Genomic DNA, 25,848 nt, shown 5'->3' with positions numbered 1-25,848 from the left:
TTTTTTTTTTTTTTTTTTTTGGTTTTTCGAGACAGGGTTTCTCTGTGCCAGGCTGGTTTTGAAGTTGCATTCTTCTCAGATACTGGGTTGAAAGGCATATACTATCATATCTAGCTTAATATAGGGATTTATATTTTATTTTCTTTTTTATGTGTATTAGTGTTTTTCCTGCCTGTTTGTATACTATGTGTGTGCAATGCCACCAGAAGAGAGTGGCATATCCTCTGGGATTTGAGTTACAAATTGTTGTAAACTATCATGTGGGTTCTGAGAATCAAAATGGGGGTTCTCTGCAAGAATAGCTGGTATTCTTTTTTTGTTCTTTTTGACACAGGATTTCTTTGTGTAACAGTCTTGGCTGTCCTACTACTCTCTGTAGATCAGGCTGGCCTTGAACTCACTGAGATCCACCTACCTCTGCCTTCCAAATGCTGGGATTAAAAGCCCTTGCCACCACCTCCCAGCAGTAGCTGGTATTCTTAATCTATGCACAATCTCTAGCCCCTTAAGATACAGTTTTGATAGCATCAGCTCCTTGAGATTGATTTCTTCTGATCTGTGTAGCCCAAAGAATAGCTTCTTTAGACTTTAATCCTCAGACTCCTTTTGTTTTTCTTTTTTATGTTCATTTATTTATTTATTTGGTGTATGTGTACATGAGCGTGTGAATGCCACTGAATATGAAGATCAGGCCAGTTTGAAGGAGTTGGTTCTTCTCTCCTACCATCATGTGGGTACTGGGGTTCAAACGAGGATCGTTAGGGATGGTGGCAAGTGTCTTTATCCATTGAGCTATCTCTCCAGACCCAGACTCCCTTACTTTGAGGTGAGTTGTCAGGGATCCCACACTTTATTTGACTTGGTTCATACCTCTGCTTTACTGCATTTAATTTCCTAAAGGAGCATTATTCTGCAGCTTGTTATTCTGCGTCTTACCTTGTTTCCCTTTCCAGGAAGAAGACAAAACCCCTTTACTTCCTTCCCTCCCTTAAGGGCCTCACCCCATCCCCAGCATTTAGATCTTGTTACTTTCCCCCAGATATTTTTTGTGTGACAGAGGCTCGTTGAATAACTCTGGCTGGCCTGAAACTCAATTTGTAGACCTGTTTGGCTTCAAACTCACAGAGACTGTCTGCATCTGCCTCTCAGTGCTGGGATTAAAGGATGAGCCACTATGTCTTGCTTCCCTAGATCTCTTGATACTCCTAATTTTTCATCTAAAGTGGATGCTTAGCAAACACACAGTAAGCACTTGGTCACACACCTCTCCAAATTTTACCAGCTGCCATTGAATATAGTTCTAATAAAGAGAAATGGACTTCGAGAGCTGAGAAGATTCCAGGCAGGAATCTGCAGGGAGAAGAAAAGATGTGGGGAGGTCAGTGATAGGTACTAAGATAGCAAGGATAAGAAGCAGCTAATGTGTTTATCAGTGAAGAGAAAAGTCAGTCTCTCTCCTTCCTCCTGTCCCTGTTCTTTCTTCCTCCCCCTCCTTTCTACCTAATTTTTTTTTTGTGACGGTATTTTTGCTGTATTGCTCAGGCTACCAATCCTTGCCGAAGCCTCTCAAGTGCTGGAACTGTAAGCCAAGTACCACTGTACCAGGCTCTTGTTCTTGTTTTTTGTTTTTTTTCTCCCTAATGTGAGTCATGATTTCATATAGTCCAGGGCTTGAACTTGCCTTATAACTGAGGATGACATTAAATCTGATCTTCTGCCTCTACTTCCCCAGTGCTGTGATTACAGGAATGTGTTTGCGTACCAATTTTTATCTGGTGCTAGAGATTAAACCCAGGGTTTAATTGATGTATGATAAACAAACTATCAGCAGAACCATGGCTACACAGAGAAACCTTGTCTCAAAAACAAAACAAAACAAAAAGCACCTTTTAGGGAAAAACAAATAATTTTTGGTGTTTTTTTTTTTTTTTTTTGGTTTTTTCTAGACAGGGTTTCTCTGTGGCTTTTGGAGCCTGTCCTGGAACTAGCTCTGTAGACCAGGCTGGTCTCGAACTCACAGAGATCCACCTGCCTCTGCCTCCCGAGTGCTGGGATCAAAGGCGTGCGCCACCATCGCCTGGCTTTTTTTTTTTTAAATAAAGATTTATTTATTATGTATACAATGTTCTGCCTGCATGTGTCCCTGCAGGCCAGAAGTTGGCACCAGATTTTATTACAGGTGGTTGTGAGCCACCATGTGGTTGCTGGGAATTGAACTCAGGACCTGTGGAAGAACAATCAGTGCTCTTTAACCACTGAGCCATCTCTCCAGCCCCTGGTGTTTTTTTTTTTTAATTGTTATTTGTGTATGTGTGGTTTATTTCTGTTAGTGTAATCAAGTGATTGCATGTATGTAGAGAACAACTTAAGAGTCTTTTTTCTCCCATCTTGTTAGATTCCTCCCATCCCGCTGTAGGTGTAGATCTGTATGCCACTACAAAGAGCTTTTTTGTTTGTTTTTGAAGACAGGATTTCTCCGTGTAACAGCCCTAGCCTGTCTGCTAACTCTTGTAGAGCAGGCTGACCTTGAATTTACAAAGATCGCCTACTGCCTCCCTGAGTGCTGGGTTTTAAGGCTTTAACACTTTTCAACATTTCTATCTTTTCCAATCAATCATTCAAAATTCATTTGAGGTATTGAGAACATGCTTGTGTATGGTGCTTTTCAGGGCACTGTAAGTGATAAAATACATGGTTTGGTTTCTTCCCTAAAGCGAACTTCATTAATTGTTAGATACACAGTTATTTTGTGTTAAATTTAAACAAACAAACTGCAAATTAAGATACATATGGCAGAGGGGCAGGAGAGATGGCCTAGAGCAGTGGTCTTGAATCTTCCTAATGCTGCAGCCCTTTAATACAGTTCCTCATGTTGTGGTGACCTCCAGCCATAAAATTATTTCTTTGCGACTTCATAACTGTAATTTTCTACTGTTAAGAACTGTTAACTATCTGATATGTAGGATATCTGATATGCGACCCCTGTGAAAGGGTCATTTATCCCCAAAGGGATCGCAGTTCACAGGCTGAGAACTGCCAGTCTAATGGTTGAGATTTTGCTGCTCTTGCAGATCAGGTTTGGTTCTCAACACCTGTATCTGGTGGTTTATAACCTGTTGTCACTCTAGTTCCAGAGATTCTGATGCCCTCTTCTGCCCTTTGCTGTTACTGCACTCATGTGTACATTACCCCTCTACAGTACATGTATGTATACATAATTAAAAGAAATAAAATAGAAATAATAAATATGGCCCAGTGATTGCTTATTTTTGAGACAAGATTTTTTTTTTCAAGACAGGGTTTCTGTGTGGCACTGACTGTCCTAGGACTTGCTCTGTAGACTAGGCTAGCCTCGAACTCACAAAGATTCATCTGCCTCCCTCCCTGAGTGCTGGGATTAAAGATGTGTGCCTGAATAATTCTTTTCAAGGTCTTTTCAAGTAGGCAGATCTGGGTCCCTACTTTCAGCCACAGTTGTAAATACTGATTTCAAGTATTATCTCAGTTTTAAAAATGTTTAAATATGAAAAATAGAATTAATAAAATAGCTTCAAGTGAAGTGAGTTGGTATAGGCAGAGATTAGTATGGATTGGGGTGATATTAAAAATGGCTGCTGAAAGCTGGGCGGTTGTGGTGCACGCCTTTAATCCCAGCACTCGGGAGGCAGAGGCAGGCGGATCTCTGTGAGTTCGAGACCAGCCTGGTCTACAAGAGCTAGTTCCAGGACAGTCTCCAAAACCATAGAGAAACCCTGTCTCGAAAAACCAAAAAAATAAAAAAAATGGCTGCTGAATATAATGCAGATGTTATACTAGCTATATGAATTATGGAAGTTAATATTTATTAGAATCACACATGCAAATATTAGCATTTTACAAATAAGGAAATATCTAATAAATGTGGGACCAAATTCAAACTTGGGCATTTGACCTTAAAACCTGGGCCAATAACTATGTTAGATAAATATTAGATAAAAGTTTTAAAGAATGTGTAGATGCTGAGAATGAAGGTTTTTTTCTTTTTGTTTTAGCGTGTTTTGAGATATTAATGGGGAATGGTGAAAATGCATACGAAGTAGAAGAGCCACTAAACTAGTCTGATATTCTCCTTTGTGCTTTTGTTGTTGTCAACCTTTCATCTCCTCCTGCCCTCTTCCCCTCCCTCCTGCTGCCTTTTCTATGAAGTATGGTCTGGTTATGTTGCTGGACTGGCCTTGAACACTGGGCTCAAGTAGTCTTCCTGTTTCTGCACCCAGAGTGACTGGAATTATAGGATCATGCTGCTATCTGTGTTCAACTTCCTTTATTCTTTTGTTGCTGTTGTTTTTTGTTTGAGGCATGTTCTATCTACAAATCTCTGACTGTCCTGGAATTGGCTGTGTAGATGATGCTGGCCTCAACTCACAGAGATCCACTTGCCTCTGTTGGGGTTAAAAGCATGTGTTATCATGCCTGGCAGCTTCCTTTATTCTTTTCCCTATTGGTTATAAAGTAGGCATGAAGTGTTAATTTGCTGAGTTTATTCAATAATGTCAACATACCTGTTGATTTTAAAAACTGTAAACAACTGACTTCATTAAGTACAGCTAAGCTCAAGGCATGTGATTATCATAACATCATAGATAATCATTTCCATCTCTAAATTTATCATATATATATATGTAATTTTGTTTTGTTTGAGACAGGGTTTCTCTGTGCAGCCCTGGGACTGTCCTGGGACTCTATAGTCCAAGCTGGCCCTGAACTCAGAGAGATCCGCCTGCCTCTGCTCCCTAGTGCCAAAATTAAAGGCACATGCCACCACCGCCTGGCTGCTGTCTTTATTTTAAGGGATTTCTTTGTTCATTTCTCCCATATGAATATTTGGTTCTTAGAGTGTCTCTGCATATAAGATAAAATATCATGCTGGCTAATAAAACTTTTCTGATGTACCTACCTTGGCTTTTCAAATGTATTACTTTCTGATACTCTTATTGGAATTCCTTATAGTGAGGGACAGGTCAGGAGAGATTACTGGGTTTCGTGAATCAGCTGTGGTATACTGGTGTCAGAAAGAAAGGTGAGCTGGGTGAAGTGGTACAAGAGGCTAAGACAGGAGGATCACAAGTTCAAGGCCTGCTTAGATTATAGAAGTTCAAAGTCAGAGTTGGTAAACTTAGTGAGACTCTACCTCAAAATAAATTTTTGAAAAAGGTTGGTGCTATTGTTCAGTGTTAGGATATATGCCTCACACGTACAAGTCTCTAAGTTCAATCACCAGTATTTGTGTTGTTTTGTTTTTTTGAGACAGGATTTCTCTGTATAGTCCTGGCTGTCCCTGGAACGTTTGCCTCAGTGCTGGGATCAAAAGGCGTGTGCCAACACCACTCAGCAATCGCCAGTATTTTTTTTTTTAAAAGAAAGAAAAAAGAAGGTCAATTGACCAAGTATCTCTGGCTTCTTTCTACAGAGGAGGAAGCTTGATGCTGTATATTATTATATGCGCAGTCTAGCAGCCAGCAACCCTATCCTGACCGCCAAAGAGAGTCTCATGAGTTTATTTGAAGAGACTAAACGAAAGGTGAGTAAGAATGCAGGCAGACCTATTCCTTCTTAGAGGAATGTCTTTCCCGCTGTGCCTAAGTGTTTAAGGAGATGACTAAAAGATATCTTCACATAGTTTCATGGCGCTTCACTGATGACTTTTTCAGTCAGGTCCTGTAAAGAATGAACTCTGAAATAGATCTTCAGGAGAATTTGCTGGGCCTTCTGAGTGTTCCTTTCCACAGCATCTTGTGATGTCTATAAGGCAACACAGATAATACTCTGTCACTTTGGTACTGTTGTAGAGTCTTTAGCTTTTATAGTAGGCAACAAATACCTGACAGAGGGCTTTCCTGTTAGCTGACTAGGAGATCTGAGCTTGTGTGTCTGTTGTACAGGCTGAACAGATGGAAAAGAAGCAGCATGAGGAATTTGAACTGAGTTCTGATCAGTGGCGTAAAGGAAAGAAGTCTACTTTCCGGCATGTTGGGGATGACACTACTCGCCTGGAGATCTGGATTCATCCATCCCATTCTCGGTCCTCCCAGGGCACTGAGTCTGGGAAGGATTCTGAACAGGAGAATGGTCTGGGCACCCTGAGTCCCAGTGATGTAAGTTCCTGAGAATGATGTAGTGAGCCAGACTAGCTCAGTAAGTCTGGCTGTCCCAGGTCATAGAATTCTGTATACGTTGGAGCCGAGGCACATCTATCTATCTATCTATCTATCTATCTATCTATCTATCTATCTATCTATCTATCTATCTATTAATCTAATCTAATCTATCTTGTTTTTGTTTTTCGAGAAGGTTTCTCTGTAGCTTTGGAGCCTGTCCTGGAACCTCTTGTACACCAGGCTGTCCTTGAACTCACAGAGATCCGCCAGGCCCTTAATTGCTGGGTTTAAAGGCCACCACTGCCTGGCTGTATCTATTTATTTAAAGAAGAAGGATCTCATGCTGTATATTAAGCTGGCCTAAAATTCACTATGTAGCCCAGACTGGTCTCTGTAACAATCCTCCTACCTCGGTCTCTCAAATGCTGGGTATATAGGGGTAAGCCACTATGCCCTTGTGTTCTGGAGAATACTACCTACCAACTCTAGGTTCCCTAATGCCTCCTAGGATTTCACAGGTCCCTTTGTCTTTGGCATGTGTTTCCCTTACTTACCACTATGTGGCACTGTAGAATTTAGTAAATGTAGAATTAGAAATTATTTTTGTTGCTTTGAGTTAAGCATCACCAATATGTTATGAAGATTCGCTGAGATTTTGTACTTAATGTTTCCTTCTTGATTGGCCTTCTATTTATAATATTAACTAAAACATCATGGGTAGGGTGGCTAGTCTGTTTTGTGATGAACCATTTATTATTTATTTTTCTGCTTTTTTATATCATGCATGAATATTTTGCTTGCAGTATGTATATGTACTACATGACAGTCTGGTGCCCGAGGAGGATAGAAGATGGGGTCAGATTCTCTGGACTTGGAATTAAAGAGATTTTTGAGCCATTGTGGGTGCTGGGAACTGAACCTGGGTCCTCTGTAAGAGCAACCAATGCTCTTAACCATTGAGGTTGTCTTGCCTTCCCCAAGCCTTTTATGAAGTAGCCTCTTATGGCTTAGAGTATACCTGGCACTAATGATACAGAAAATAGCAATATCCCCTTGTTTTCCCTTCCTTCCTTCCTTCCTTCCTTCCTTCCTTCCTTCCTTCCTTCCTTCCTTCCTTCCTTCCTTCCTTTCGTTTTTCAAGACAGTATTTCTCTTTGTAGCCTTGGCCTTCTTGGAACTCCCTCTGTAGATCAGGCTGGCCTCGAACTCACAGAGATCCACTTGCCTCTGCCTCCCAGGTACTGGAATTAAAGGTGTGTGCCACCACCACTGTGCTATCCCCTTATTTTCATTTTAATGGAATGAGCAAGTACTTAGACTTAGGTATAATGAACTTTGTTTGGGGATGTGTGCCTGCTTTTCTGGGAGCACATTAGTCATTGGTCAGTTGAAGTGTGAAGAATGCCAAGAAGATAGCAAGAAGAGGAGGGAAAGGAGAATGATAAAGTATCCTAGAAAAATAAACTAACTATGTGAAGATTCCTGAGGTTAGGGAGAAAGAACATGAAGAAAAATGCAGGAGTCTGGTTCATTGCTCAGTGAGAGAAATTTAAGTTAGTTGTAGGATTTGATCCAGTAAATGATTTCAGAGATGGAAAGATACGAATCCAAAGGGCTTAATTAGAAATGGATAGCTCAGAGAGAAGGAGTCAAGAGTAACACCTAGGTTTCTTGTTTAGAAACTGAGGGGTTAGTGCCAGGTAACCACACCTATAAGCCTTGTACTTGGAGGCTGAGCAAGATGGTTTCCACAAATTTATCTTGAGTTACATAGTAAGTTCTAGGCTAGCCTGATTTTCAGTGTTAGGCCCTCTCAAAAAAACACTTATAACAAAACTCTGCAATACCATTTCCCTAAACAAAACCTATACTGAGGTAGACTATAATGATAGACCAGGTTTTAAGACAATGATAATGAGTTTAATTTTAGACCTATTGCATTTGTCATTCTGTGGGACATCGAAGTAGATACTCAGATGGTAACAGGTGACTGAAGATAAGGAGAGTTGGACCAGAGTATTTCTTCTTTTGGGGCTAGAGATGGGACCCAGAATTGTGTGCTTGTTAGGCAAACACTTTCCATTATTGAACTATATTCCTAGCCCCAGAAAAGACTGGGTTTTTTGTTTTGTTGATTTTCGAGACAGGGTTTCTCTATAACTTTGGAGTCTGTCCTGGAACTAGGTCTTGTAGACCAGGCTGGCCTTGAACTCACAGAGATCCACCTGCCTCTGCCTCCCAAGTGCTGGGATTAAAGGCGTGCACCACCACCACCACTGCCCGTGAAAAGACTATTTTTGAAGGCATCTTGCTACATATATAATAATGATAAAGTGAGAACTGACTCATTTGCTTCAGCATAAGAACAGAATGACAATTGGCATAATGCCTGGAGCCAAACCTTTTTTGTGTGTGTGTGTTTGATTTTGTTTTTCGAGACAGGGTTTCTCTATAGCTTTGAAGCCTGTCCTGAACTAGCTCTTGTAGACCAGGCTATCCTTGAACTCACAGAAATCCTCCTGCCTCTGCCTCCTGAGTGTGGGGATTAAAGGTGTGCTCTACCACCGCCCAACTGGAGCCAGTCTTGTAACCTGAATTTAAGCCCTGATACCCACATTGTGAAAAGAGAGAACTGACTTATACTAGTTGTCGTATGACTCCACATATGTGTCATGGTACACACACATATACACACAAATACAAAGTAGAAAGAGATTTTAAAAACAGAATGAAGGCTGAGGAGATGATTTAGTGGTCAAAGCACTTGCTGTACAGATGTTAGGACTAGAGTTGGAATTGTACATAATTCAGGTAAATAGCAGGTGCACATGCCAGCCCAACTGCAATTCCCACCTTGGAAGATAGAATCTTGAGAAATCCAGAGCAGCTAACAGGACTAGTTATATTGACTAGCTCTGGGTTTGATTTGGGAGATCTGCTTTATTGAAAAGGTAAAAGAACAATTGAAGAAATTGAAGATGATTCTGGACACCAACATCAGTCCTCCATATGAACATACACCCACATGCAAGCATACATATACATACACACACATGTAAAAATGGAGAAAGGAAAAAGAACAGGATGATAAAGAAGTTGAAACTGATAAAGAAGATTCTTGATAGTATGAGGAGGAAACAAGATCTGGAGGATAGGTGAAGGCATTAGCTGGGCAGGGGGGCAAAGAATCCTTATAACTATGGAGGGGGGTACACTTGTGCTTTACCTGGGGATACAGGTAAACATGCAGCGTTGTGCACACAAGGAAGGGCCTTTCTGTTTATTCTTGAAGTTGGAAACATGAATTTCTAATGAGAACTGGTTAAAAATGGTGGAATAGGAGAATGTCTCAGGTTTTGTTGTTTTTCTTGTTTGAGATGGTCTCCTGTACCCCAGATTGGCCTTGAACTCACTATTTAGCTAGAATGACCTTGAACTCTTGACCTTTCTGCTTCCACCTCCCAAGTACAACAGCATATCTTGTTTATTGTTTTTTGAAACAGCACTTTATACTGTAGCCCACTGACCTCTAATTTATGACAATCCCCCTGCCTCTGCCTTTTGGGTCCTAGATTACAGGTATGAGCTACAGTGTACAACTCTTATGGGTTTAATTTAAAATTTCCATTTATCTTCCTGTTAGCTTTCAATACTTTAGCTGTATTGTGTATGTCTTGGAAAGTAGTAATTGATAAGTGGAACTTCCAACTTCCTATGTATCATGGTGTACATGGGGCTCCCTATTAATGTGCGTTCTAGCAATACATTTTCATTCCTGCTGTTAGAATCCCTCACTGCTGCTTTTGTTGTTTTGGATATTACAGCCCAAACTGAAAGCATTTATTTATTTATTTATTTATTTATTTATTTATTTATTATGTATGCAATATTCTGTCTGTATGCCTGAAGGCCAGAAGAGGGCGCCAGACCTCTTTTACAGATGGTTGTGAGCCACCATGTGGTTGCTGGGAATTGAACTCAGGACCTTTGGAAGAGCAGGCAATGCTCTTAACCACTGAGCCATCTCTCCAGCCCCTGAAAGCCTTTTTAAACTAACAACTATACTGTCTTTCTGGATAGGACTATGCTATTTAATTTTTTATTTTATTTATTATTGTGTGTTTATATGTGTCTGTGCCTGATATATGTGGTCCACATGTTATGGCCCTCGAGTGGCTGTCAGGACAAATTTGTGGAGTCAGTTCTTTCCTTTCACCCACCCTTCGGTGAGTTCCAGGGATCAAACTCAGGTGGTCAGGCTTGCACAGCAAGTGTTTTTGCTTGGTGAGCCACCCCACCAGCTCTAAGGTTTTTTTTTTTTTTTTTTTTTTTTTTAATGAAAGCAAAAGACACTTTGAGAAAGAGTATGTGACTTTCTTTATTGGCCACACAGTTGGGAAGTATTTCTTATATAGATGAAGCTAATCTTTTGTAGAACTCTTTTTCATTAGATGTAGTGACTGGATATAGAGCTCAGTGGTAGAATGCTTGCCAGTATGCACTGTCATCAACTTAGAGCTCTGTTCCACCAGCAAAAAAAAAAAAAAAAAAAAATTGTTGTGCAACTCTGGTTTTACAATATATGTCTCAGGGAATACATTTTTAGTAGGTGAGCTGTCACTGATTCTAGTAGTTTATTAATTTTTTTGTACTCGTGTGAGATGTATTATGTGTATGTGCGTGTGTATGCTTGCTCATGTGCGTGCATGTGTGCACACGTGCACACTTGAGTGCACCTAAGGAGGTGTCAGGTGTCTGTAGCACACTCTACCTTGTTCCATAGGCAGGGTCTCTTGCTAAACCTGGAGCTCATGGTACTCGTTGAGACTGATGGCTAATAGACTCCAGGGAGTCTCCTATCTCTGCCCCCCCAGTGCTAGGAGTCTAGGCATGTCTGGGATTACACTTGACTTTTACATGGTTTTCATACTTGCACAGCAAGTGCTTTTAATCACTGAGCCATTTTTCCTGACCATTTTTAATTTTTTCCACTTATTAAGAGTGTGTGCGCATGTGCCATGTTGCATGTGTGGTCAGAAGAGAACCTGTGGGAGTAAGTTCTCCCTTTTAACCATGTAAGGTCTAGGACTGAAGTCTGGGTGACAAGCAAGCTTTTTACCCACTGAATCATCTCACTTGCCCTAATTTTATTTAGTTTTCATGTGTGTACACTCATGCCATGGTTAGCCTGTGGAAGTCATAGGTCAAATTCTAAGAATTGATCTTCTACTTTGTTGAGGTGGTCTTTCTCTCTCTTTTTTTTTCTTTTCTGCCACTGCACAGTACACTGTAGGCAAATGTGTCCCTCAAGCTTCCAGGCATTTCTTCTACCTCTGTATCCTTTCTCACTGTATTAGTACTGGGTTTGCAGAAGTAAACCACCACTAGGCTTGCTTTTATTTTATGTTTATTTATTTATGTGTGTACATTTGTAAACACCAGGTCAGAGAGCAACCTGCATGAGTCAGTTCTCTTCTTTCACTATGTATGTTCCAGGGATTTAACTCATGTTGGCAGGCTTGGCAGCAGGCAGCTGTATCCACCGAACCATTTTGCCAGCCCAGCATTGAACTTCTGATCCTCATGTTTCTACCTCCCAAGTACTTGTATTACAGGTTGTAGGTGTGGGCCACCCCATCCGATTTTTAAATAGTGCTTGGGATCATACTTGAAGTCTCATATATTCTAGGCCAGCATTCTCTCAACGAAGCTATGCTCTTAGCCTTTTGTTTTTGTTTTTAGAGAGTGTCATAGCTCAGGCTGTCCTCAAACTCCTATGTAGCTGAGGATGATCCTGAACTCCTTTACTCCCTGAGTTGCTGACATTATAAATATACATCACCATGCCCATCTCTCTGTTAATTATGTTAATGGTGTGTGTGTGTGTGTATGATTAGGTGTGTTGTTGGGATTTAGCCCAGGGCCTTGAGCGTGGTAGAGAAATAATTCTGCTGCTGAGGTACATTCCCAGGCCCAATCATTTTAATTATTGAAATACATGAAAATATTCCATAGTAAAAATTCCAAATAATTGTGGTATGTATAGAGTAAAATGTGACAATTTGTTCTCTAAGTTACTTATGTAGCTATTTTGTGTTTTTAGCCTATATATCATCATGAGTGAAAATTCTTTAATTAAAAAATACATCTTTTAGTTTTGGATTTTCATTCTAGACTTTTAGCACTTTTGATGAACAAGCCTGCATTTTTGAAGCTGTTTTATCCACTTTAGATAAAGTGTTTGTCTCACTCTCGGGCCCCAGTCAGTTTCTGAGGTGTTTTATTTTTTTCTTTCTTGCAGTAGGTTCCAAAATCTCAGCTTGCTTTTTCTATTCATTGTATCACATAGCTTCATAATTAAATATTGAGTATAGAGATAGTAAAACAACTAACACTGATTTCTAACCTTAGAAACACTAGTCATGGGGAAGATAGAAACGTAAATTTTGTCAGGTGGTATACAATGGTATTTCTCTCAGAGATGAGCCACATACACAATGATGGTCCTTCAGTAGTACCCATTTCCTAAGGTCTGCCTTCTGGTACCTACCTAGTGAGGTTGCTGTCTTAGTTGTGTAAGACTCTGTAATGTTCGTATAGTGATGAAGTTGCCTAAAAGTGCTTTTCTTAGAATATATGCTCACGTTTAACAGGGCAATGTGGCAAGTATTGTGACAAAGGTAAGCCTGAGAGGTTGCAGGACCATGCAGTCAGTGCCCCTAATCTGGGCATGCGTCGAGAGCTGAAAGTGCAATGTTGGGGGCATTTCTATGCTGCAGTGAGAGCTTGAGAGCATGGACATAGGGAACTTCAGTACTTGCCAGTATGGCTGGAGATCTGATGTAAGAGGAGTTTTCCCAGAGATGCAGCTATCCTTTACCGCTTCCTTTCTTTCCTACATTGAGTCAGTACAAAGTACTGCTTAGTCTGTCTTGACTTCTGCCTTCTCACTGCTGCCACCTATTCCACACTGCCATCATGCATTGTCTTCCCACACTTCTAATCCTTCTCAGAATTGATTTATTTTAGTTTATTTTTTGAGACAAGGTCTCTCTATGTAGCCCTGACTGTTATGGAACTCACTTTGTAGACCAAGTTGGCTTGGCACTCACAGAGATTTTCCATTGTCTGCCTTCTGAGTGCTGGAATCAAAGGCATGAACCATCATATAGATCTTACTTTTTAACATGTACCCATGTACCCCTAAATGAGCTTCCAAAAATACTTTAAATTTTTTCCAGATAGACATTTCTGGTAATTTTATTTTCTTCTTGAAAGTCTGTGTGCATGTGGAAGCCAGAGTTTACACTGAGTGTTCTTCAATTACTCTCCACCACCTTTTTTGGGGGGCGGGGCGGGGAGAGAAGAGTCTTTGACTGAACCTGGTGCTCACCTTCCTGATCAGCTAGTCTGGCCGGCCAGTGAGTCTCTGCTTTCCTGATACTGGGGTTATAGGCATGTGTTACTGTTCCCAGCATTTATATAGGCTCGGGGGATCCAGACTCAAGTCCTCATGCTTACATGGTAGGCATTTTACCTACTGAGCCATTTCCATAGCTTGTCTTTGAAGTCTTTAGTTTGTCTTAAGAATCAAGAATAGGCCAGGCAGGGGGCTGGAGAGATGGCTCAGTGGTTAAGAGCATTGCCTGCTCTTTCAAAGGTCCTGAGTTCAATTCCCAGCAACCACATGGTGGCTCACAACCATCTGTAAAGAGGTCTGGCGCCCTCTTCTGGCCTTCAGGCATACAGACAGAATATTGTATACATAATAAATAAATAAATAAATATTAAAAAAAAAGAATAGGCCAGGCAGTGGTGGCATGCACGCCTTTAATCCCAGCACTCAGGAGGTACAGGCAGGCAAGGCGGATCTCTGTGAGTCCTTGGCCAGCCTGATTTACAAGAGCTAGTTCCAGAACAGGCTTCAAAGCTACAGAGAAACCCTGTATCAAAAAAAAAAAAAAAAAAAAGAAAAAAAAAAAAAAAAAAGAAAGAAAGAAAGAAAGAAAGAAAGAAAGAAAGAAAGAAAGAAATCAAGTCTAAAAGTCATTGACTGTCTCTTGGGTCCCTCATGATCTGACCTCTCCTACATACAGCCTACATCCACTCTTCCTTTAGTTCCAGTCTACCAATCTTCTTGAAAGGTTCAGACACTTCTACCAGCACTTCCTGGTGAGACCTTTCTCTGACACACTATACTTCTCACTAGTCTTGTCAGTCTTACCCCAGGAATATTTTCCTTACCACCAAGAATTGCTCTTTCTCATTGTGAATGTGTGTATGCAGATGTGGGGGCCTGAAGTCACTCTCAGGTCAAGTGTCTTTACTTTGTTTCCTTCCAGTCCCTAACCCCAGGTAAAGTTACATACAAGTACATGTTCTGCTCTACTTGGCTGCTGGGATCTGAACTCAGGCCCTCATAATTGCACAGCCATCTCCCCCAGCTCCCTAATAGTCATTCGGGTCATTACTTTTCTAATTAGTGAAGTAGGCGGCACATGCTTTTAATTCTAGCATGTGGGAGGCAGAGACAAGAGAATCTATGACTTTGAGGCCAGCCTGGTCTACAGAGCTCCAGTATAGCCAGAGTTACCTACTGAGACACTGTCCTAAAACTAAAACAGAACAAAACGTAGTGGTAATAGGTGTAGTGTTTGAATGTTACCTTTTACTGTTTCCAAGACCTGCCCCTTGCTGGATTGAAGACTCTTTGTCTTGTCTGCAGTGCCTGTACATAAAGACTCTAAGTCTTAGAATGTATATCAGAGGGAAAGAATGAAGGGAAGGCGACAAAGATCAGCTCTTTTCATTATTGAGATTTGGAAATCAAGTACTGAGGGGATTTGTCAAGACTTAATTAGGTCTATGGAATGACCAAAGTGACCTTCCAGTGGAACAAAGATTTATTTTTTTTCCAAAAAATATGCATTTATTCATTAATAATTCTGATAACTTCATTAAATGTTTAATGACAGTTTTTTAAATAAATGCAAACAAAAAAACTCAAAAAATACATTCCCTTATACTAAGAAAAATGGCCTTTTCCCTGCATTTGTTTTTGTTTTTGTTTCTTTTGAGACAGGGTTTCCTGTGGAGCCTGTCCTGGAACTCACTGTATAGACCAGGCTGGCCTCAAACTCACAGAGCTCCACCTGTCTCTGCCTCCCAGAGTGTGGGGATTAAAGGCGTGCACAGCCATCACCACCTGACTTTCTTTACATTTTTAAGGTAGGCTAGGATAGAGCTGGGTTCTTCTTCCTAATTCATTATCACAATGTAGTGTTTTTCTTTAAATTTCATGAAGGGGTTTGCGATGGGAAAAAAAAAAAAAGATGAAGGAAACTAAGCTTTAGTCCTAGCACTCTTGAGTTCAATGCCAGCCTGGCTTACACACACAGAGCACAGCTAGGGCTACACAGAAATCAAAACATACTTTTTTTCTTGGCTTTTCAAGACAGGGTTTCTCTGTAGCCCTGGCTGTCTTGGAACTAATTCTGTAAGACTGGCCTTAAACTCAGAGATCTGCTTGTCTCTGCTTCTGAGGGCTGTGATTAAAATCCCACTGTGCTCCCACTGCCTGGCTAAAAAAGAAAGAAAGAAATACTTTAATAGCTCTTTCAAAAAGCCGTGGAATCTCTTCTTTGATACTATGTTAAAACTTTAAAAGTAGAGGTTTTGGGGGTTAGAGAGATGTCTCATTGATTAAGAACACTTGTTGCTCTTCCAGAGGACCCAACTTCAAATTCCAGAACCCATATCCGGTGGCTCACAACTACCTGGAACTTTAGCTGCAAGGAGTCTGATACTTCTCTTCTCCATAGTCTCTACAAGTACATGTGCATACACATATAAACATAATTAAGAATACACAACTTAAAAATTTTTAATTCTATTTATTTTGGGTTTTTATTTTTTATTTATTTATTTATTTATTTATTTTTTTGAGACAGGGTTTCTCTGTGTAGTTCTGGTTGTCTACTTTGTAGACCAGGCTGATCTTGAGCTCAGAAATCACCTTCCTGTGCCTCCCAACTGCTTGGATTAAAGGAGTGCACCACCATTGCCTGGCTTATTTTTTTTTTAATTTTTATTAGCATGTTGTACATAATACATAATAATGGGTTTTGTGATGACTTTTTTTTTTTTTTTTTTCCGAGACAGGGTTTCTCTGTAGCTTTGGAATCTGTCCTGGAACTAGATCTTGTAGACCAGGCTGGCCTCAAACTCACAGAAATCCATCTGCTGCTGCCTCCCAAGTGCTAGTTTTAAAGGTGTTTAACACCACCGCTCAGCAAGCTCTTTAATTTCTTTCTGCCTTCCCTTTGAGCTCTTCCTCTGAGCCCTTCCTCTGAGCCCTGGAAAGGATGATAGAGATGGTTAAGGTTAAGGCTCAGTCTCAGCAGTTACTCTCAGCACTTGATCAGTTATGTGTTTCTGCAATAGCCTGCTACAAACATGAGCCTCTGACCAAAGCTGACAGTAACAATATATTTTTTGTTGTTGTTCCCCAAGACAAGATTTCTCTATGTAGCTCTGACTGTCCTGGAACTCACTCTGTAGACCAGGCTGTTCTTGAACTCACAGAGATCCACCTGCCTATGCCTCCCTAGTGCTGGGGGACTAAAGATATGTATAGTGTCCTCCTCCCCACACACAAGAAAAATATTTAGAAGGCAGTTTTATAGACATGTTGTATCCACTTACCAAAGCATCGGTAGCTTCTCCATTAGGGCCTATCAACTCCTTAGCCAGAGGCTTTTGAGTGGGTTAATAATGCCATATGTACATTCCTTTTTGTGGAGAAAATGTTGGATTGTCATCTTCCTAACAGATTTGCCAACTGCTTCACTAGCAGACTCACTTACTTGGTAGTGTAGCACAAAGGTTCTGCTGAGTTATAGTGTTGATGACTGCTCTCCTTCAGCAACCTGCATGCCACCCTCTGGTACTGAATGCCACCAGCATGTTTGTAGGTTTTGTTTCTTTGAAGATAAATAGGTGTATACATCTGTGTGAGCATGTGCAGGCCAGTAGTTAGCAAATTTCTCTGAAATTGGTGTTACGAGTAGTTGTGATTTAACTGAAGTGTGTGCCATGAGCAAATGCTCTAAACTTCTGAGCAAATGCTCCAAACTTCTGAGCCATTTCTCCGGTCTTGCAGTATTTGATTTTTAAAGAAAATATTTGTATTGAAGAAGTTATGTTAATTCATCATTTCTGAATCAAATAAAAGCACATGCATAGTTTGTAGTGAGAATCACTTACATTTCTACCTCCATAGCACTGTGAAGTATAGTCTATAGGTTGTTCATGTAAACATGTACTTTCAGAACTATGAAATAGCACTTTGTGTGTGTGTGTGTGTGTGTGTGTGTGTGTGTGTGTGTGTGTGTTTGCGACACTGTCCGTTGAACCCTGGGGATCATGTGTCGTGTATGATAGGCATTGCTATCTCCCTAGTCATGAAATACATTATATAACAAAATTAATTTATAATACTCTGCAATTTGCTTTTTTAAATGATCAGTTGTACATGTGGTAAGTTTACTGTAATGTAACACATATATTCCTGAAAATCACTATGTTGTACAAAGTTGTGCAATAAAAACCACAAGGCTTACAGAGAAATGAGTTGGTACCCAACACTCGAGATTTACTCAGTGACATACTAAAGGGAAAAGAATTAGGGGCCTAATTAAATGCAGTTGTTCAATTTTCTATGTGTTAAACGCTTAATAAATATATAAATATTACATTAAGTTAAAGTTTAAAGTTTGCTTGTGGGAGTGAGCTTCTGAAGGGTTTTGTGAAATCAGAAGGGCAAATGTTGAACAGGCGTGTTTAGGTATGGATTTTAATGTGGTGGTCAGGTGTAGAATGGAGGAGGTTGGCATATTTGTGGTCTCTGTGTTTGTGTTTTATGTGCAGCTTTGTTCAGCTGGAATTTTCTAGTGTCCCAGTCTATAGCCTATGCTGGCCTTGAACTCTTGATCTTCCCTTTCTCCTGAGTGCTGAAAATAGATGCATGTGCTTTCCTGTGTTTCCTGTGAGCAGAATCACACAAACAAGCACAAAATGTGTGTTAATGGTCAAAGTGTTCCTCAGTACACTTGGTCATAATGAAACAAATCTCTTTTTTTTTAATTTTCATTTTTGTTGTGTTTTGTGGTGCTGAATCTTACCTAACCCTCTTACAACCATTCATGTAACTTACAACTCATGTTAGGCAAGTTCTCTATCACTGAGCTATGTCCTGTGTTCCATTTTATTTTTAAAGATTTATTTATTTTGTATACAGTGTTTTACCTACACGCATGCCTACATGACAGAAGAGGGCACCAGATCTCATTACAGATGGCTGTGAGCTACCATGTGGTTGCCGGGAATTGAACTCAGGACCTCTGGAAGAACGGGCAGTGCTCTTAACCTCTGAGCCATCTCTCCCGCCCCCCCCCCCCCCCCCCCCCCCCCCCCGTGTTCCATATTTGACATGAGTATTGTACAGAACTGTTTGTACTTGTTATCTTCTCAGCGTGCTTTTTCTTTCATCATGTGTTCTTAATATGGCTATATGTCTTATTACAAACCTTTATGTCATGTATTTTCTCCTTATTTTTCGAGATAATATGTCTCTGTATCCATGGGCTGTCCTAGAACTTGCATTGTATACCAGGCTGACTTTGAGTTCACATAGATGTGCCTTCTCTGTCTCCCTAATGATGGAATTAAATTCTTAAACCATCATGCCCCATATGTCATGTATTTAACTTATGTAACATTTTTTTGTACATTGCTTTTATATTAGCTTGTTCAATTTTGAGTATTAGCAGCCCTACTAGAATATCCTCTTTTAAACCATTCCTAGAGTTTCTGTCATAAGTGACTAGAAATCGGGCACATGAACAAACAAAGTTTAATTTAATTTGGTTATTAGTAATGTTAATAATGTCCTACCCAGTTTGTTCTGAATCTGCTGGGTGTGGGCTTTGGATCTTTCTTCTCTGAATGGTTGTAAGAGGGTTAGCTTGTGAGTTCCTGGTTTTAAGACTTGAAATGTGATCTGGATTGAACATCCAGCTTGTGTGTGTGTGTGTGGGGTACTGCCAGCGCAAGTGCCATTGGATTGAACATCCAGCTTGGGAGGACTGCTAACACAAGTGGTATCCTATCGAGATTCCACTTAGAACCCCCTACTAAAAATGCTGCTCAGAGTTAGTGTTGAAAGCGTTCTGGGCATTCATGGTGGCTTTTCCTTAGCTGTGTTTCAGACTACAGGGGTACTTACTCTGAACAGTGGATTGTTGCTGTCAATGAATTAATCAAGGATATTAAATTACAGCACCAGGAATAATTCTCAGACTTAATAGCAAAGATCTGTGATGAGACTGCTAAGGATTAAAAAAGCAGCCTTTTTCAGATTTATTTATTTAAATTTCTTTTTTTTTTTAAAGTTTTTTGAAACAGGATTTCTCTTTGTAGCTTTTGGTGCTCTTGTAGGCCAGGCTGTCCTCCAACTCACAGAGATCCGCCTTCCTCTGCCTCCCGAGTGCTGGGATTGAAGGCGTGCGCCACCACTGCCACCCGGCAATATTTTTTATGTGTATGAATGTTTTGCCTATATGTATGTGTATGAGCACCACTTATATTTCCAGTGCCTGAGGAAGTCAGAAGATCCTCTGGCCTAGAGCTCAATGGAGATCCACCTGCCTCTGCCTCCCAAGTATAGGAATTAAAGGTGTGCACTACTACACTCAGCTCAATACTGTTATTTTTTTTTCCAGACCGTTTTGTGTCTAGTGTGTGAATCAGCAAACTTTTCCCGTGAAAAGTCAGATAAATATTCTAGGTTCATAGATCTCATGTCTTTTGTTGTTACAATGCCATTGTGGTGTGAAATGAACATGGCTATATTTTAGTAAAACTTTATTGGTTAAGACAGTTGGTGATGGGTAGGGTTGATTAGGCTTTAGGCCTAGTTTGCTGGTAGACCAATGGTGCATAAAATCTTCCAGGTTTGATGTGTAGGGTTTTTTGTTTTGTTTTGGTTTGGTTTTTCAAGACAGGTTTTCTCTGTATCTTAGGAGCCTGTCCTGGAACTAGTTGAGGGTGGCCTCAAACGCACAGAGATCAGCCTGCCTCTGCCTCCCAAGTGCTGAGATTAAGGCAGGTGCCACCACTAAGGAGGCTGATCTCAGACTTGCTATGCAGCTTGTGATAGTCTTGACCTCCTGATTCTTCTGCTTTCATCTCCCTTGTCCTAAGATTAAAGATGTGTGCTGCCACTCTTGGCTTGCAAATGATTGTTATTAGGATAAATATGGTCTCTATTTTCTCCATAGGTTCATCACAACCTTCTTGTACTTAGGAACCTTAGGTAACATTATGCCTGGAGTCTTTGTAAACAGAAAAATAGCCAACAAAAAGCACAAAAATGTTTAAGTTAAGGACACTTATTTAAACTAAATTCTGCAGCTCAAGGTCAGAGAATTGTCTTGTTTGACCTAGCTAGGAACATGCCTTGAGTGTGTCATATTTGCTCTGTTTTATACATGTCTGGGCATGACCGCAAAAACTCCAAGTTTTGCTCATTTTGTTACAGATACATTTTGGTGATTAAGTCAATTTATGAGTACTGTTAGAGAATTGGGTCTTTGGTCTAGACCTGGCAGAGATGGGTTGGGATGTGGATAGGGGGGATAGTTTCAGAAGACTTTTTGGAGAATTTAACCAGGCAGAGTCAAAAAGAATGTTCCAGGAACAAAAAACAAACAAGATGTGGCATGGTAAAGGGTTTGCAGGTTTACCCACCTTTGGTCAGTTGAGGGACAGTGTGAAAATGTGGGAATGGTGGGATGAGGCTGAACCTTCCCCTAGTGCCTGTTCGCAGTTGGTGCTGTGGTATTGTGGGAGGAAGTCAGTGGGCTGATGTGTTAGTTTTTGTCACTGTGAAAAAATGCCTGAGAGAACTTAAAGGGAGGAAAGATTTTTTTTTTTTTTTTTTTGGTCACGGTTTTAGAGGTTTCAGCTTATGGTTGTCTGGAATCATTGTTCTGGACTCAGGCAAGGCAAAAGTATCATGGTTGCCAGAGTGTGCAGCAGAGGCTGCTCTTGCCTCCTGGTGGCCAGGATGCAGAGAAAACAGTGCCTGTGTTAGCTGGCTTCCTCTTCCTCTTTGTTTTGTCTGTCTAATGGTGCTGTCCACTCTCTGGGCAATCTTCCCTGCTTAGCTAATTCTCTGTGGAAATAATCATCCATGTGTGCACATGCCCATGTGTGTAATCTAAGCACCTTGGCATCTCTCAGTCCAGTCAGATTGTCAGATTGGTTGTCATAGCTGGTCTCTCCTAATGTTTCTGGATTGTGGAAATGATGTTTACTTGTCATTTCTGCATTGTTGATTCCATGAAATTTGTGTGTCATCCATTATATTTTATGGGTTGGATGTTGTCTGAATCTTTTTTTCTAAATATTTATTTATTTGTTTATTATGTATACAATATTCTGTCTGTATGTATGCCTGCGGGCCAGAAGAGGGCACCAGACCCCATTACAGATGGTTGTGAGCCACCATGTGGTTGCCGGGAATTGAACTCAGGACCTTTGGAAGAGCAGGCAATGCTCTTAACCGCTGAGCCATCTCTCCAGCCCCTTTTTTTTCTTTTTCATCTCAGCTTAATGATTGATGAATGTTTAAGCTTTCTGGTTTTGTTTCGATTTGTTTGAATCAGGGTCTTTCTTTGCACCTCCAGCAGGCCTAGAACCTCCTATGCAGACCAGGCTGACCTCAGAGTGACAGAGATCAGTTTGTCTTTGCCTCTGGAGTGCATCACCAAGGTAGCTTGACAGAGGCTTTCTAAATTTTCTGTTGATTGTTGAAGAAAACTGCCAATGGCTTAGGCCAAAGTTTTTTTTTTTCCTCCCCCTTTTTCCATCAAGGTTTTTTTGCTGTTTAAAAAAATTTTAAGATTACAAACCATGCCTGGTGGTTCACATCTATAATCTTAGCATTCAGAGGGCTGAGGCAAGAGGATTACTGCAAGGTTGAGGCCTACTAGGCTTCAGTATAAGACCATGTTTCAAAAAAACTAAACAAAACAAAATCCCAAAGAAAGCCAGCACATAAATATTGTAGATCATAAATTTTTGCCACCAAGAGAGAATCACTTTATTTATTTGTTTGTTTATTTTGGTTTTTCAAGACATGGTTTCTCTGTGTAACAATCATGGCTGTCCTGGAACTTCCTTCATAGAACTTGCTTCATGGCCTCAAACTCAGAGATCTACCTGTCTCTGCTTCCCAAGTGCTGGGATTAAAGGCATGAGCCACCAGTGCCTGGCGAGAACCACTATTTTTAAAGAGTTATATTATTTTTAATTATGTGTGTTTCTGTTGTGTGTGTATGCATGTGAGTGTAGGTGCCTGTGGAGGTCAAAAGGAGGTGTTGAATCCCCCAGAGCTGGAGTTATAGGCAGTTGTGAGCTGCCTGACTTGGGTACTAAGAATTGAACTCAGGTTCTCTGGAAGAGCAAGCAAGCTCTCTTCTGAACCGAATCTCCAGCCCCCATGCTTAAATATTCAGTAGTCTGATTGGAAAATGGTATTCTAATTTCCTTAGATTGGCACAATTATCATTGTTTTCCTTTTTGGTCAAATGGACAGTTACAGTTCTGGGGGAAGGCCATCCCTCCTGCCATAGAAGAGAAACTTATTTATCCACAGAGTAGGAAAGCATGAGCCCAGGCAAGGTCAGGCTCCCCAGTAGGTCAGTTATCACAGAAGATTATATACTGTGATGCACATCTGTAATCCTGCTGTTTAGGATTCTTTTGTTTTGGATTCTTAGTGTAAGGCAAACTGGAGTACATAGTGTGAAACCCAATCTCAAATAAAATAAAAATGCTTGCCTCGGACATGTAAGGTCCTAGCCTCGATCCTTGATACAAAACACTTGAATTTTACCTGTTGATCTCATGAGGAAGCATCTCGAACTAGATCTAATTAGAATGACATGGATTAATTTGGAACCCCTTCTGTGGCCTTTATTTAAAAGCTGGGTTCTAAGTGGAGAGTCTCTTGGTCAGTAGAATAGACCTCTTTAGACTCTTATAAGAGTTCTGACCTATATCTGTTTGATTTTGATGCTTGGCACCTCTTAGTTCAATCTAGTTAAGGGTCAAAGTCCTTATACCTACTAAGCATGTACTCTCCTACTGAACTGACCCAGCTGCCTCAACCTCTTAAAATATCTTAATCAAATTGTATGGCTTCTGTAGCACATATAATGTATTTGGAGCGATGCAGAGATTAATATAACCCCTATGCAAAGATTCTAAATTCATGAAGTATATATTTTTAATTAGTGGTTTTTAAGTCTCAGAATTTCATGCATATTTACAACATTTTGATTATATTCTTCCTCTACTCTTCCTCCTAGGATTCTCTCTCTACATCTCCCTCCCAACTTCATGTCTTCTCTTTTTTGATTCTACTGAGTCCATTAATGCTACATATATGCATAGATTTGGGGCTTTCCACTGGTATATAGACAATTAGTCATTGTTCCAAAGAAAAAGACCCCCCAGTAGCCACAGTTCCATATTTATTAAAATAAATGATTAGGTAATATATACACATATACAGTTGTTAATCACCTTCCTCTTCCTTCCCTGTTTTTTGTTTTGTTTTTCTTGTTGTTGGTTGGTTGGTTGTTTTTCGAGAGAGGGTTTCTCTGTAGCTTTGTAGCCTGTTCTAGAATTAGCTCTTGTAGACCAGGCTGGCCTGGAACTCACAGAGATCCGCGCCTCCCAAGTGCTGGGATTAAAGGCGTGCGCCACCACCACCCTGCTTCCCCTCCCTTTCTTACCATTAAACTTGGGTGAGTTTTTTTGTGAATGATTCCTTTCAAGTCTAATGTATCTCTCAAGAGGATGGTATTTTGGTAACTCTTATTAATTTTGTTTAGTATCTTACATGTGTCAGGGTCATACAGAGGTTACTAAAGGCTTAGAAAATCTTTGATTTTAAGTCCTAATTTCATTAGCTATTAGCTCTGAGATCTTAGGCCCAATCCATAACTGGCTGAACTTCAGCCTCCTCATCTGTAAGATGGTAGTAATTATTATTTTGGTTCCCAGGTTTGAAAATCATGTTCTTGTCTGAAAATTTGCATGTGGATCTGGCTTGAATGTTTTGTGCTTTTTTTAGAGCTAGGCAACCATCATATAGTGTTTTTACATGTTCAGTCTGAATTTTTTTGAGAATTTTTACAATTAAAAATTTATACTGCTGGGTGGTGATGGTGCATGCCTTTAATCCCCGCACTTGGGAGGCAGGAAGCAGGAGGCAGAGACAGGCGACTCTGAATTCCAGGCCAGTCTGGTCTCCAGAGTGAGTTCTAAGACAGACAGGGTGAAACCGTGTCTCAGAAAAAAATATTATACTTATGACATTTTCCTCAGAGGCATCATTTCTCTTGCTTTTTAGTGTCTTGTGCAGTTTATATGCTAAGCTTCTCCTGCTGCTGCCACTACCACAACACTAAAGAAAGCTGCTATGTGTGGGTAGCACATAAGCAAATGTCTCCTTCCTCCTTCTTACCCAGAGCCTTGGTTTCAAAGCCGGTCCTCAGACAGGATCATCTGGCACATTTTGGAGTATATTCTAGTTGTTGTGCATACATCACAAGTCATTAGGCCTGTAGGTTCAGAGCTCCTGCCAGTATGAAGGGCAGAAATGCATTTGCCCTCCTTTACTCTGGGCAGTGTAGGATGTTCAAGAAGAACTGCACCTCTGTGTTTGCTAGTAGGCAAATGTTTCATCTCTGATAATCCAGTTGTTTTGTTTCCCTTAATTATATGATCATGGCAAAGAAAGATTAATTTTTTGGCTTCATGGATGTAAGGATTTCATATTTGTTTTAGGTTTGGTTCTTTGTTTTGGTTTGGGTTTTTGAGACAGGGTCTCACTTGTGTAGCATTGGTTGTCCTGGAACTTAACTGTGTAGACCAGGTTGGCCTCTAACTCATAGAGATCTGCCTATCTTTGCCTCCCAAGTATAGGAATTAAGGGCGTGTGCCACCATGCCATACTTCATATTTGTAAATTGGGTATCAGATTTTTTTGGAGAAGTTGCTGTGAGTTGATTTCATGTCAGTTCCTAGTTCACTTTGTAATGTGAATCTCATGCTATGCTCTCTCACCAGGAAGTGAGTTTAAAGTATGCTTCTGTGAGTGAGATTTGACTGTAAGCACACAAGAGTTGTTGCCGCTGCTTTTCATAGACTATAGGAGCAGCTCAGCTAGTTTGCTGTCACAATCAGGGCCTAGGATTTTCAGAGAATATAAAATGCACTGTGAGGAGCAACTCCTAACAAGACTTAGGGCAGCTTTCTAGACCATGCTGGACTGTGGGACTGAGGTCGTCTTCTCTGCGGTTGACTGCATTGAAGTTTCTCAGAGCACACTGGCCCTGCCTTCAGACCTGTGGCACCCCTTATGACCTCGGTCACCAAACCACTTCAGGGCTTTATTTTTATCCTGGCTGTTCATTTCAAGATAGGAGGTTGATTTCTTTCCTCTAAAGTTCTCTGGGGGAAGAAACAGTGCCAGGGTGCAGTAGAGGCTGGTTAAACACCAAAACCACACTCTTCGTGTTTCTGGGCTTGAGACGTGACATAAACTGTGCTGCAAACACCAGCTTCCATGCTGTGA

General features: G+C 40.5%; 1 protein-coding gene across 2 annotated transcripts in view; it reads left to right on the top strand.

Moving 5' to 3' along the window:
• Smg6 (SMG6 nonsense mediated mRNA decay factor) overlaps positions 1-25,848 on the top strand; it is a 249,788-nt gene that overhangs the window by 11,945 nt on the left and 211,995 nt on the right. For both annotated transcript variants that reach the window (XM_050128896.1, XM_050128897.1), the window contains exons 7-8: positions 5,450-5,560; positions 5,922-6,134. In XM_050128896.1, the coding sequence (XP_049984853.1) occupies positions 5,450-5,560; positions 5,922-6,134 (324 nt within the window). The remainder of the gene's footprint in view (positions 1-5,449; positions 5,561-5,921; positions 6,135-25,848) is intronic.

The sequence above is a fragment of the Alexandromys fortis genome, unplaced genomic scaffold, assembly GCF_014885135.2.
Source record: "Alexandromys fortis isolate MF-2015 unplaced genomic scaffold, M_Fortis_MF-2015_v1.1 scaffold_80, whole genome shotgun sequence".
Lineage (NCBI taxonomy): Eukaryota > Metazoa > Chordata > Mammalia > Rodentia > Cricetidae > Alexandromys > Alexandromys fortis.
Note: the sequence above shows the minus strand (reverse complement) of the source record. Positions and strands in the feature narration are given on the sequence as shown.